This window comes from Hyla sarda, chromosome 6 (genome assembly GCF_029499605.1).
Source record: "Hyla sarda isolate aHylSar1 chromosome 6, aHylSar1.hap1, whole genome shotgun sequence".
Taxonomy (NCBI): Eukaryota; Metazoa; Chordata; class Amphibia; order Anura; family Hylidae; genus Hyla; species Hyla sarda.
In genome coordinates, this window is record NC_079194.1 from 218647897 (window position 1) to 218661899 (window position 14003).

The 14003-nt window shown below is 41.7% G+C and overlaps 1 protein-coding gene across 2 annotated transcripts in view; it reads right to left on the reverse strand.

Annotated features, from left to right (window-relative positions):
- Positions 1-1950: 1950 nt before the first annotated feature.
- Positions 1951-14003, reverse strand: part of LRP4 (LDL receptor related protein 4) — a 105703-nt gene continuing 93650 nt past the window's right edge. The window contains exons 36-39 of one of the 2 annotated variants that reach the window (XM_056526454.1): positions 6795-6882; positions 6406-6547; positions 6203-6263; positions 4657-4787 (exon numbers count right to left, since the gene is read on the reverse strand). In XM_056526454.1, coding sequence (XP_056382429.1) covers positions 6222-6263; positions 6406-6547; positions 6795-6882 — 272 coding nt within the window. In that variant the 3' untranslated portion in view covers positions 4657-4787; positions 6203-6221. Of the gene's footprint in view, positions 4788-6202; positions 6264-6405; positions 6548-6794; positions 6883-14003 lie in introns of both variants that reach the window. The other variant, XM_056526453.1, reaches the window with a different exon arrangement.

Genomic DNA, 14003 nt, shown 5'->3' on the forward strand with positions numbered 1-14003 from the left:
GCCTGCGGTGGTTTACCCGTGGGGTCTTATTCTTCCTCTTCATGTAGTGTCTTTGTGACTGGTTAGTATCGTATAAAAACCCATCAGTATCAGAAGTCTCCGACTGATATATCTGTCTGCTTGTGTATTGGGTTTGAAAGTTGTTGCGTTGATATTGAACCTGAGGATTATGCTGCCCACGGTAAGTATATACCTGATTTGTGGCAAAATCAGTGTAAGCCCTGATGTATTTTTTATGTTTTTTATCTTTGATCTCGTTTTTATAACTTTAACTCAAGAGTGCCAAATTCTGGCTGACCAGAAAAGTTATGAATATTCTTCAACTGATTTTCAAGGTCCCCACTGATTTTAGACAGGTGTTTCTTTTCATAATCTAGTAAATAATTGATCATGTGCAGGGAGTTCTCAGTGAGAAGTTGCTCCCAACCTTGAAGAAAAGTATTGTCTTCACGATGCGAGTTAGGGACAATAAAAACCCTCAGACCACAATACTATGCGTTGTACATGTGTTTCAAGGCTTGTCACTTCCCATACGGACCTAATGTATTGTTTATATGTCTTAGGCTCCTGAAGGCCTGTTGAAACAGAGACTACCTATTCCCTTGCTAGGCTAAGTCCCTAATCATGCGCAGTTTAGCTTTAATCCCGAGCATGCACATTAGGTCACAATTAGCCTGATATACTTCTCATCACACATAAGAACTCAGCGTTGGCCTCCCGCGCATGCGCTATGTCTGAATTGCGAAGTCAGGCGCATGCGCGAGTAAGTCTCGCGATGGGGGAATGGGACACTTTGTGATGACGTGATGGATACTACACACGGTGATCCAGTCACCAAGGAATCGCTATTGTTTACATGCCCAAGGATAGGTAGAGCATGACATCAGGACCCAGAAATGATCGTTATTATGATACCTTATTGGAAGAGTAGATATCACACTTGTAACGGAGGCATCTATAGGTAAATTCAAGTGGACAATGACTCATGATGACACCATAGTCATCTATAAATAGTACTTCCTGTATGCCGGGACCGCCATAGCCACGCTGACCTCTTGATAATGTTGTTTTAACAGCAAAACATGTCGAGGGTGGCTGTTCTATAAGATATTTTAATCTGCACGCAGTCCTAGTGCTAAATATGGGTGTACTGGAGCACCATTCATAATTGTGTACAGCAGACAATGGGCTTCTTGCCGTTATATTAGTATTGTGTACAGCACTATCATGGCACACTTTTAGTTCACTTGTGGGATTTTAAATTATATCAATAAAAGTTACATTTTAGGCGGAAGGCTACAAGAGGGGAGTTAGTGACTCCAGGCTTCGGCCCTGGAGTTTGTTGGATATTATTGAGATAGGACCCCTAACCCTCAGTTTTGTGGTAATTTGTGATTTCTTGGCTAAACATTAATATTTCTTAATACTTCATAAGAAAATTATATTTCCTTTTTATAGTATTCCTCCGTGCTCTCTCCTGTCTGATAGGACAGGAGAGAGCACAGAGGAGTCCCATCAGACAGGAGAGAGCACAGAGGAGTCCCATCAGACAGGAGAGAGCACAGAGGAGTACTAGCCCTCCCTCACTTACTGGACTTTGTCCTTCCCTATGCTTCAGCTTGGACAAAGCCATGATTTTATAAGTCATGATTTAAATAAAAAGAAAATAGGTAACATTTTCTTATCAAGTATATTAGAAGGGTTAATGTTTTGCCAAGATATACAACATATAAAATGTTTTTGTATCTGACAGTGCCCATTTAATGGTACCATTTTTTTATTCATTCTTTTTATGCTATATGAAGTGACTAAAAATATTCAATTCAGAACTTTGGTATTTTTTTTACGTGTACGCCATTGGTTTAATTAACATTTTATTTAAATAGTTCAGACATTTACGCACACAGCAACACCAGATGTTTATTTTTTTTTTTACATGATTTTATTTAAAAAAAAAAAAAAAAGGAAGGGGGGTGATCCAAATTAACTTGTTTTCAATTTTTTTTAATTTTTTTTAAACTATTTTTAGTCCCTATAGGAGACTATTACATGCAATCATAAGACTGCATACACTGTTCAATGCTATGCCAATGCATAGCATTGATCAGTCTTTTCTGTGCTCTATTGCTTGAGCGTGCCATGGCTGGCTGACTGGAGCATTGAAGCGAAGATTGGACAGCGGGACACTAGATCATCTGGAAATCTCATCCCACTGAGCTGGCTTGGATTAGTTTTCTCCGATCAGCAATGTTTGCCATTATCCAGGGGTCCCGGTTGCTGTTAGCAACTGGGACCCACCGGGTATGAAGTGCGCTCAGCTCCTGAGTGTGCTTCACATAACGGGGGCGGGCAATAGATGTAAATGTACATCCACTGTGCTTAAGGAGTTAAGGTCATTGCCAACCTGTTACATTCAACAGTCCATGCTAAATATTTTCTTTACTAAAAAGTATGTCTTTAATTACTACCACAGTATTTGGGTGAGTATTTTACATCTATATTTGTAAGCCAATACCAGGAGTGTAAGACAGAGAAAGGTATCAAGGAAAGATTTGCACCTCTTCCCAGTTTTAGACTCACTCTTTGATTTGGCTTATACTGATGCAAAGTACTGACTGAACTACGGTCATGTGAGAGTGGTCTCACAACTAAATGCTGTCAAGGCATGTTGGAAATTGGAATTTTTCAACAGTCGAGAGCCACAGGTTGCAGATTACTTCTTTAGATGAAGGTAGTGTATAAATGTGTAGAGATTTTCTTCTGAAGGAGTAACCATTCCTTCATTTAAAGAACTCTCTGACTAATTCCAATAAAACAGCCTATATATCAGTACACACTGGTCTATCCAGTAGTCATCTTCATCAAATCTGACAGGCATAACAACAAAAAAGGATTAATTTGGCATGTAATAATATTTCTGCAGTAGGGAAATTAGGTTTTTAGTCTTGTCTAAAATACAACAGTCATATTGTATAATACAGCTGAATCTGAAGAAAGAGTTCATTTATCATTAAATTATCCAGAATATCTGTTCCGCTTTCCTAGATATATCCATTTCTGTTTCTTCCCTTGTCATAAATAAAAGGGGATAATGCAATTCGCAAAAGCAGTTCCTAATACATGTTTCCAGAGCTAAATGTGTGTAGTGTGCAGTAATATAGAAGCATATGAGCCACTTACTACTTTTTAAAGTAGTTGTTCCACTAAAGCAACCTATGTCAATATCCCCATATAGAATATATGGACATCATTGAAGGTGGCCTTCTAAAGACCCCTCTGTAGCAAGGAGGTAAGAAGCAGTTAGCTAAGAACTTCTCCCTGCTTGTTCTAGCAATAGTGGGGGCTCAGTACACAAAGACCCTGACAGATCTAAACTTTTGCCATGCCTCTATGGCAAGTCAAAAGCTTTTTGAAGCTTTTAAAAACTGTATTTTTCCAATAACACCCAAATGTTATCTAGTCAAGTCTTTGGGGAAAAAAATAGATCCTCCCTATGCAAGTTCAGACAAAACCATTAGAGGTTATAATAATGGCCAAAATAAATTTTGATCATGATATTCAAACACATTGTATTAGCATTTCTCAATTTCCGATTATCGAGTATACTTGAAAAGTCCTAGATCTTGAGGAAGTTGCGACAAATAACTTTAACATCCACTTATGAAAATCTATCTTTATATTAAGTTATCACAACAAGTCTAAAATACAGAGGTTAAATAAAATAGAAAAAAAAACATCCAGAAATCCTTGTTAAAAACATTATAAAATAAACAACTCATCGCGGACAGTTTTTTTTGCTCCGACTTAGTATAAAAATTAGAATTTATCTTTATAATTCAGTGAGGATCAGTGCTTAACCCTTTCTGTGCTGACAGGGCCCGCAGATCTCTGTTCAATTCTGGTCAATTTGCAAGATGAGAAAAAGTTAGTTATGGTCTTCTCAGGTGGTCTTGGCACAGATGTTGGAGGTCAACAGTATTTGGCAAATATCGAAGAATTGTCCAAATCACGAATGCAATGGCAATGCTGGTTATCAGTAATTAACTAAGCGTTGTAGACGACTTCTGACACTTTTGTATTTTTGTTTAAAAACAACCTAAACAATCAATCAAATACAAAAGCAGAGCACTTTGCCTTGAGTGACCACTAATGCATGACAACATCTCATCTGTGTGTTCTTCACAAAAAGCTTTAGATTACTTCCATCCAAAATGGTGAATGCAGCAGCCAAACACTGACACAAGAAGGAGGGTATGTACCAAATAACGACAAGACTTGCCCTTTACGGGTGTTCAGTCACAGACCTTTGGAGAGTCCAGTTTTGTCCAAGTGTAAGGTAGCAAAGTCGAGTGCTCAAGGAAGATACGTAGACTCCCAATTAGTTGAGTAGTACTGGGCAGGGGTAAACAGAACCTATTCCTCCCTCAGCCCCATTTCTCATGTCCTACGGTGTCTCACACCTCACTCTCAGTGGAGGGTAAGTGTCTTCCTCTCCAGCCAGTGTCTGATAAGGAGACTCTATGTTCAGGACTTGGTGGCAGTGTGACACTGCCTGTCTCAGACTGTTCTTCTTGAAGCAGCTGCTGTGTCTCTGTGAGGTCCAGAGAGGCTGTACTGGCTTGTAAAGAAACAGTGTCTGTCTTGATACACACATGGTCCCGAAGGATGCTTGTTCGAGATGGCTTCACCTGTTTGAGATCATCCCACTCACTCTCATCCCCAGACAGTAAACCAAAGCCCTCCAAAATTCGGATTTTCTCCTTGGTAAAACCATTGTCAGAGACAGCCTGCAATAATGGAGGAGATGGAGAATGACTGACAAAGAAAGAAAAATGCAATAATCCCTAATAGAAGGGGCAACAATTCTAGAATGTAAGCTATGCATCCACATCTCTGCAATAAAGAGTTAAAACTGCAAGAAAGAAAATTGGAAAATAAGAAAATCACTCCAATAGCTACAATACAAAAACACAGAAGATTGTGTTATCACAGATATCTATCCTAAAGACAGAAGTCACAATAAGAGCTACAGAGTGAAGCAAAACCAAAAATTATTTCTTAAAAATCCAACAAATAGGTGATTCTTTAACAAGAATGTCTGGCAAAGGTTTTAGAGATTTAAGCTTTCAAACTGAAATGAAAACAAAAACAAGAAATGAACAGGGTATGAAGGTTACAATTTTAAAATGGTCAAGTATTTCCTGCGCAAAAAATAATGTACCAATAATAAAAATATAAGGCAGAAAACGTGTTAGGTAAAGGGCATGCTCACACAGTTAGAGATATAAATCAGGAGCACTTAAAGTCTGTCAAAAAGCAACAGGATGGGGATAAGTGTCTGATCGCAGGGGGTTTGACTGCTGGGACCCCCGATGATTTCCTGAACAAGCCCAGGCTCTCTGCGAGGAACACCTGCTACAGACGGCACTCACTCCATTAATTTCTATGGAAGTTCTGGAGATGCCTGAGTTCAGCACACAGGTATCTCCAGCCCCTCCCATAGAGAATGAATAAAGCAATAAAAAAAACATTTAAAGAAAATGAATGAAGCACATGCAGTGTGTAGCACATGCTCCTCTTAGAGAGCAAGGGCCCCATTCGGGAGATTGCAAGGGGTCCCAGCAGTAGGACCTCCTGTGATCAGACACTTATCCCCTATTTTGTGAATACGGGATACGTTGCTTTTCACTGGACCACCCCTTTAAGGCTTTGATCTTCAAAACAACCACATCCTCAATCAAAAGAAGAACATAACCAGATCCCTCATGGATGCACAGGTTAATTAGTAACCGTGGATAAACCTGCCACAGATTTAGGCAGAGCTATATGTACAGACCCAGTATAACAGTCAAATAACTAGGGGGGCTGTAAGGACGTGTGTTGCCTTTTGGTTGCTCGGTATGGCACTATATTCTTGCATAGAAGCAATTCCTCCAGGGGAGAGTATCCCATAATATAGAATGCAGTAAAGCATGCCACAATGGTTTCCTTACAAATTCATGCATTTATTAATTTCTTTTTGTACTTCATAAGATTGGAGGGAGGTAGAGTACATGTTCATAGTTTATTAAGGAGCCATTAAAATCCACAATACTACTGTAGGTGGTAGCCCTAATACACCTGGCTCCTTAGGAGATCTGGTAAAGAATTCCATAAAAGAACAGATAATCAAGCGTCATCCACGTGCAGCATCCACTAATACCTGCCGGTATCAGAAGAAATCAGAAGAGGAAAGGGGAGAGACTATCAGAGGGAGTAGAACGCTGCAGGAGAGGAGATGAGCAAGATGGAAAAGGTTAGATAAATACTTGTAACACAAATGCTAAAGTGATCCTGTGGCTCAATAGTGATACAGAATGACTACTCAATCTTTGCATTTCAGTATTCCCCTCATTCAATGCTCACCTCCTTGCGATGCCTTTGTAGATGACAAGCTCCTGGCCTGTGCACAGCCTCAATTTTTACTTCTTGAGTTGATGTGCGGTAGGAAGGATTGCTGTAGGTCAGTGTCCCCAGTGCTGGGTCTGACAACTTTGCCCGACGATGCCTTTACAAAACAAATGTATGATCTTTACACACATGGCAATTGGAAATTCACCCACATATCTAACTATGTGCTCTTTCTCAGACCTCGTGACAGAAGCAAAAGACCATTTTTCACCGAGTTTCAGAGTTCATGTCTTAATGCACTCTTCAACCATTAAAAGAGTTTCTATTGCATTCCTCATAAGGAGCTTTATTTCAGTTGTGCCAACTGCCCATCCCATTTCATTTATTTTAAGCTAGACACGCACCTGTAAATCAGCAGAGCACAGATCAAAAGCAGCAGGCACAAGAGAGACAGCGATCCAGCAATGATGTGAGGTACACGCAGCTTGTCCCCTGAACGCACAGTAAAATAATAATAAATGGAAGAAAAAACAAAAAACAGCGGTCAGCACAATATAGATGCTATCTAGAGATGGAAGGGTGCAAATGCAAAGTGTGCAGTAGTATAATCTGCAATGTACAAAAGCAGGGGGCACTTACGATATACAGTGCAAGCTTCCATGTTTCCACTTTATTAGTGCAGATACAAATTACCAACAGACCACATGACCGTAAGTAATATGTATGGGAGGATCACCTGTATACTTCCTAGCAATGCTTCATGGACACTATAAATCTGCTATGTGCAATAATACACACTATTGACCTACAGAAAAAAACAATGCAGCAGAAAGAGTATCAAACATTATTGAATATAATGGATAAAAACAACATACAAACAGTACCCTATGCAATTTCCAATACATATGTATAGTCTTTTCATACTATATAGCATATATATTTCATTCTTCAGTTGCTGACATCTATGATTACATATTTATGCATGTTGTTTTTATCCAATATTTTCAATAAAGTTTCATACTTATTTGCATATTTTCTAGTGCATAAAAACGGAATCAGGTGAAGATGCAAGTAAAAACAGCAAGGTAGCAGCTATTTTGTGCACAACTAGAGCTTTATCAGGCCACGTCCATCTGTGACGCAGGGTTGGAAAGGCACTAACAAATTACAACAGATAGAATACAAGGGTTAAAAACAAAGCTGGATCAATACCCACAATATACTATACAAAAACACTAAGGTCTATTCAATCATTTATCCCTAGTCTCCCTTGCAGTAATTGCACTTTGTTTTCCCGCACGGTGTACAAACAAATAAGTTACTCAAGGAGTACTTCAACTCCTTGTTTGTAAGTGTGAGGTCACTTTTCTCCCACACACCTGTGATCGCTTCAGTGCAATAGACCAGTGTTTTCTGATCAGGGTGCCTCCGGTTGTTGCAAAAACAGAATTATCTCCCTCCCACCCAGCAGTCGCTCCACCCATTGAAGCAGACAGGCTCCCTCTGAACACCTGACTAGTGATGTATTGTCTCGGGCCGCACTGCAACCTGGGAAAACCTGAGACAACACTCATTTTGTATGCTGTTAAAAATAAACCTTGGGGCAAAAACCACAAAAAAATTGCGAGATCACAATGAAACACAGGTACAGACACTATATTATTAACTACAATAACTTTACAGCCCCTGTATTATAGTCAAATTAAAAAAATCCCCAAATACCCCTTAATGGTCTATTCACACGTACAGTAGCCTGAGCAGATTTGATGCGCAGGATTTTCTGCTGCAGATTTCAATGTAAACTGAATGACTGAACACAGCTTCAAATCCTGCGCATCAAATCTGCACGTCAAATCTGTGCAGAATACTGTATGTGTGAATAGACCCTTAAGGGCTAAATAATGGAATAGACCTCTGAGTTTTTGTATAGTATATTGTGGGTATTGGATCCACCTTTTTTTTAAACCTCTGTTTTCTATATCTTGTAATTTTATTGTAGAAATGTTCCCAACACTGCTTTACAGATGGGTATGCATATTAACACCTGAATGCAGGAGTGAAGCGCTAGTTGTGCGCAAAACATCTGTAACTTTGCTCTGATCACTAGCGTGTGAACCTGCTTCAATTTTTATGTTGTATCTGCACTTATAAAATCGGAAGCCTAAAGCTTACTTGTTAGATCCCCCCCCCCCCCCCCAAAAAAAAAAAAAAAAAAACTGTTCTGTTACTCAGTACCTCATCCTGATCATATACCTGTTATGTCTCTATCGCCGATATTTCACTAAAAAAATAGCATAATAAAGCTGCTCAATGTCTCTCATCTATCCATAAGGAGGGGGCGTGTCTTTTTACTTGCACTGAGATGACTCCTTCCCCTCTCTCACTCTGCTGATTCACTACTCTTGGAGGAGCATAACAGCCCTGCTCTGTAACCCTTTCCTCTCTGGTTTTATGCTGTACACACACATTGGAGATTGCCTGTACTCTACCAAAGACAATATGGTGAGTGTAGAACTTAGATATTCCTAAATTAGTGAAAAGGTTTAGTGCTAAGGTATAGTGCTAAATGTACAGTTTATGTATGCATTCTTTTTATATATTTTCCCTTTGCCATTCATGTGTATAATCCTTTGCTAGTCCTGTAATGCTGGGACTTGTAATTTTGGAATAGTTGGAGGTACAGTGTTTGGATAACTCTTTTTTGCAGTAGTGTTGCCTTCAGATATGTGCCTACAGATTTTGCAAAACTACGACTCCCAGCATGCCCAGACATCCTTTGACTGTCCAGACAGCTTGGAGTTGTCAGCCAGCCATCTCGCGTCCATGACCGATGAACACACTCATGCTGCTGTGTCACTTATCAGTGTCCCAGGAGGTATGGGGACCCCTAGTGGTGGGATTTTCAAAGACAGTTTTCTTTAATGAAATGTGAATAATTATAATTTTTTTTTAAAAGTATATTAGAAAAACTTTTGTTTTGCCAAGATGTCCAACATATAATTTATTATTATTTTTTTATATCAGACAGTGGCCATTTAACCTCTTAAACCCATTTTCCGCTTAAGGACCTGAGCATTTTTTGCACATCTGACCACTGTCACTTTAAGCATTAAAGGGGTAGTCCAGTGGTGAAAAACTTATCCCCTATCCTAAGGATAGGGGATAAGTTTGAGATCGCGGGGGGTCCGACCGCTGGGGCCCCCTGCGATCTCTCTGTACGGGGCCCCGGCTCTCCGCCGAGATAGCGGGTGTCGACCCCCGCACGAGGCGGCGGCCGACACGCCCCCTCAATACATCTCTATGGCAGAGCCGGAGATTGCCGAAGGCAGCGCTTCGGCTCTGCCATAGACTTGTATTGAGGGGGCGTGTCGGCCGCCGCCTCGTGCGGAGGTCGACACGCCCCCTTCCAGCGGGCTGTCGGGGCTCCGTACAGGAGATCGCGGGGGGCCCCAGCGGTCGGACCCCCCGCGATCTGCAACTTATCCCCTATCCTTAGGATAGGGGATAAGTTGCTCACCACTGAATCACCACTGGACTACTCCTTTAATAACTCTGGGATACTTTTACTTATGAATTTAATTGAGATTGTTTTTTCGTGACATATTCTACTTTAACATAGTAGTAAATTATTGTCGATACTTGCATCATTTCTTGGTTAAAAAAATCCCAAATTTCATGAAAAGCTCTCTGCTTGTAAGCAAAATAGACATCCCAAATAAATTATATATTGATTCACATATACAATATGTCTACTTTATATTTGCATCATAAAGTTGACATGTTTTTACTTTTGGAAGACATCAGGGGGCTTCAAAGTTCAGCAGCAATTTTCCAATGTTTCACAAAATTTTCAAAATAGGAATTTTTCAGGGACCAGTTCAGTTTTGAAGTGGATTTGAGGGGCCTTCATAATACCCCATAAATGACCCCATTATAAAAACGGCAACCATTAAAGTATACATAATGACATTCAGAAAATTTGTTAACCCTTTGCGTTTCACAGGAATAGCAGCAAAGTGAAGGAGAAAATTCAAAATCTCCTTTTGTTTACACTGGCATGTTCTTGTAGACCCAGTTTTTGAATTTTTACATGGGGTAAAAGAAGAAAAATCCCCCCCAAAATTTGTAACCCAATTTCTCTTGTGTAAGGAAATACCACATATGTGACCACAGAGGGCTCAGAAGTGAAGGAGCGACAATGAGATTTTGGAGAGTGAATTTTGCTGAAATGGTTTTTGGGGGGGCATGTCACATTTAGGAATTGCATAACAGCAAAAAAATAAAATAAAACCCACATGGCATACTATTTTGGAAACTACACCCATCATGGCACTTCACATCGTACAGTGAGCCTTAACACCCCACAGGTGTTTGAAGACTTTTCTTTAAAGTCGGATGTGTACATTAAATTGTATTTTTTTTCACTCAAATACAGTTTTTTCCCAAATTTACCATTTAACAAGAGGTAATAGGAGAAAATGCCCCCCAAAATTTGTAATGTGTGGACATAAAGTGCTCTGTGGGCGCACTACAATGCTCAGAAGAGAAGGAGTCACATTTGGCTTTTTGAAAGCAAATTTTGCTGAAATTGTTTTTTGGGGGCATGATGCATTTAGGAAGCCCCTGTGGTACCAGAACAGGAAAAAAGAAGCACATGGCATACTATTTTGGGAAACAACACCCCTTAAGGAACGTAACAAGGGGTCCGGTGCGACTTTTACAAATTTCCGCTAAATTTTTAAGTGAAAATGAAAAATTAGATTTTTTCACTAAAATGCTGGCGTTACCCCAAATTCTGTCAGACACCTGTGGGGTTTAAATGCACACTACACCCCTTGTTACATTCCTTGAGGGGTGTAGTTTCCAAAATGGGGTCACATGTGGGGGGGGGGGGGGAATCCACTATTCTGTCACAATGGGGGCTTTGTAAACACACATGGCCTTCAATTCCAGACACATTCTCTCTCCAAAAGCTCCTTCTCTACTGAGCATTGTAGTGCGCCGCAGAGCACTTTACGCCCACACATGGGGTATTTATATACTCAGAAGAAATGGTGTTACAAATTTTGGGGGCTTTTTTCCTATTACCCCTTGTGAAAATGAAAAATATGGGATAACACCAGCATTTTAGTGAAAAAATAAAAAAATTTCATTTTCACGTCCAACTTTAAGGAAAATTCTTCTAACACCTGTGGGATGTTAAGGCTCACTATAAGCTTGTTACTTTCCGTGAGGGGTGTGGTTTCCAAAATGGGGTCACATGTGGCACTAAATTGTTGCCCGGGGAGGGGGGGTGGTACAGGTACGCCCTGGGTCCTTAACCCCTTAAGGACCCTTGACGTACGCGTACGTCATGACACCCTGGTACTTAAGGACCCATGACGTACGCGTACGTCATGGAAAATTTCAGCCCCCGCCACGCACCAGGCAGGGATCGGACCGGGATGCCTGCTGAAATCATTCAGCAGGCATCCCGTGCAAAGGCCCAGGGGGGTCATCAGACCCCCCCATGTCGGCGATCGCGGCAAATCGCAAGTGAATTCACACTTGCGATTTGCGTGATTCCGGGTCTATGGTGACCCGGAATAGAAGGGGGATCGCGGGTGTCCATGACACCCACAATCCCCCTGAAGGGAAAGGAGTGAGGTGGCAGGGGTGCCACCCCTTCTATCCCTGTTATTGGTGGTCTAGACGCGACCACCAATAGCAGATCGGGGGGGGGGGGGGGATTAACTTTAGTTTTCCCCGTCCTGCCCACCCACAATAGGCGGGGCAGGACGGGGAAACCCGACAGGGACCGGCGCCGAAGATCCACTTACCGATCCGGAGGCTGCGGGCGACGGAGATCGGTGGGCGGCGACGTTGTGCGGCTGGATCCTACGGAAGTCTGTGAGTTGCCTAGCGAAATCTGGAGGGTACAGTCTGAGACCACTAGATAGTGGTCTCTAACTGTAGCCCTCCAGATGTTGCAAAACTACAACTCCCAGCATGTACTGATCACCAAAGGCATGCTGGGAGATGTAGTTATGCAACAGCTGGAGGTAGGCAACTACAACTCCCAGCATGCCGAGACAGCTGTTTGAGCATGCTGGGATTTGTAGTTTTGCAACAGCTGGAGGACCACAGTTTGGAGATCACTTTGCAGTGGTCTCTAAAACTGTAGCCCTCCAGATGTTACAAAACTGCAAATCCCAGCATGCTCAAACAGCTGTCTCGGCATGCTGGGAGTTGTAGTTGCGTACCTCCAGCTGTTGCATAACTACATCTCCCAGCATGCCTTTGGTGATCAGTCAAGAAGAGGAGATGATCCAGCGTGGGTCAATAGAAATCCAGACTTTATTGGAACTCACAGTAAAAGCAGTAAAAGCAACCAGCAGATCAGACGCGTTTCAGGCGCATGCGCCCTTCCTCACTGACGAAGGGCGCATGCGCCTGAAACGCGTCTGATCTGCTGGTTGCTTTTACTGCTTTTACTGTGAGTTCCAATAAAGTCTGGATTTCTATTGACCCACGCTGGATCATCTCCTCTTCTTGTTTGAATCCATGTGCACCGGGCTGGGTGCGGATCCGTGTCGGGGGCGCATTGGTGGAGCGAGCTGGATTTTTCTGAACCATACTTTGGTGATCAGTACATGCTGGGAGTTGTAGTTTTGCAACAGCTGGAGGCACACTGGTTGGAAAATACTGAGTTAGATAACAGAACCTAACTGAAGGTTTTCCAACCAGTGTGCCTCCAGCTGTTGCAAAACTACAACTCCCAGCATGCACGGTCTGTCAGTACATGCTGGGAGTTGTAGTTTTGAAACAGCTGGAGGTTTGACCCCCCCCCCAGGTGAACGTACAGGGTACATTCACACGGGCAGATTTACAGTTAGTTTCTCGCTTCAAGTTTGGGCTGCGGCAAATTTTTTGCCACAGCGCAAACTCCTAGCAGGAAACTCACTGTAACACGCCAGTGCGAATGTACCCTAAAAACACTACAATACACTAACACATAATAAAGAGTAAAACACTACATATACACCCCCTAAGGGTGCGTTCACATGGAGTAATTCTCCGCTCCAAATTAATGCACATCTCCTCTGCCCATTGACTTTAATGTTATTTCTGCTGGCCTGTCCACACTGTGGAAATTCTGCTAGCAGAATTCCGATGCTGAATTCCTTTACGCTTGAAGAAAGAACATGTTCATTCTTCAAGTGGAATCCGCTAGCACAAATCAATTGAAGTCAATGGTAAAAAAAAATTCCGCCTGACCTCATTTTCGCGGGCAATTTGCGCGGAATTTGCGTGGAAATGGCAGAAAAACTCTTCACTTCTTTCTCCCCCATGTCCGCGCGCAATTCCACATGAATTGCGCACGAATTTCCCGTGAAAAAAAATTATTTTATCCGCCCGTAAATTTTTCAGCGTGAATTACTCTTCATTTACTCCGTGTAAATGCACCCTTACACTGTACCCCCCAATAAAAATTTAAAACTTATTGTACGGCAGTGTTTCCAAAACGGAGCCTCCAGCTGTTGCAAAACAACAACTCCCAGCATTTCTGGACAGCCACTGACTGTCCAGGCATGCTGGGAGTTTAGCAACAGCTGGAGGCACCCTGTTTGGGA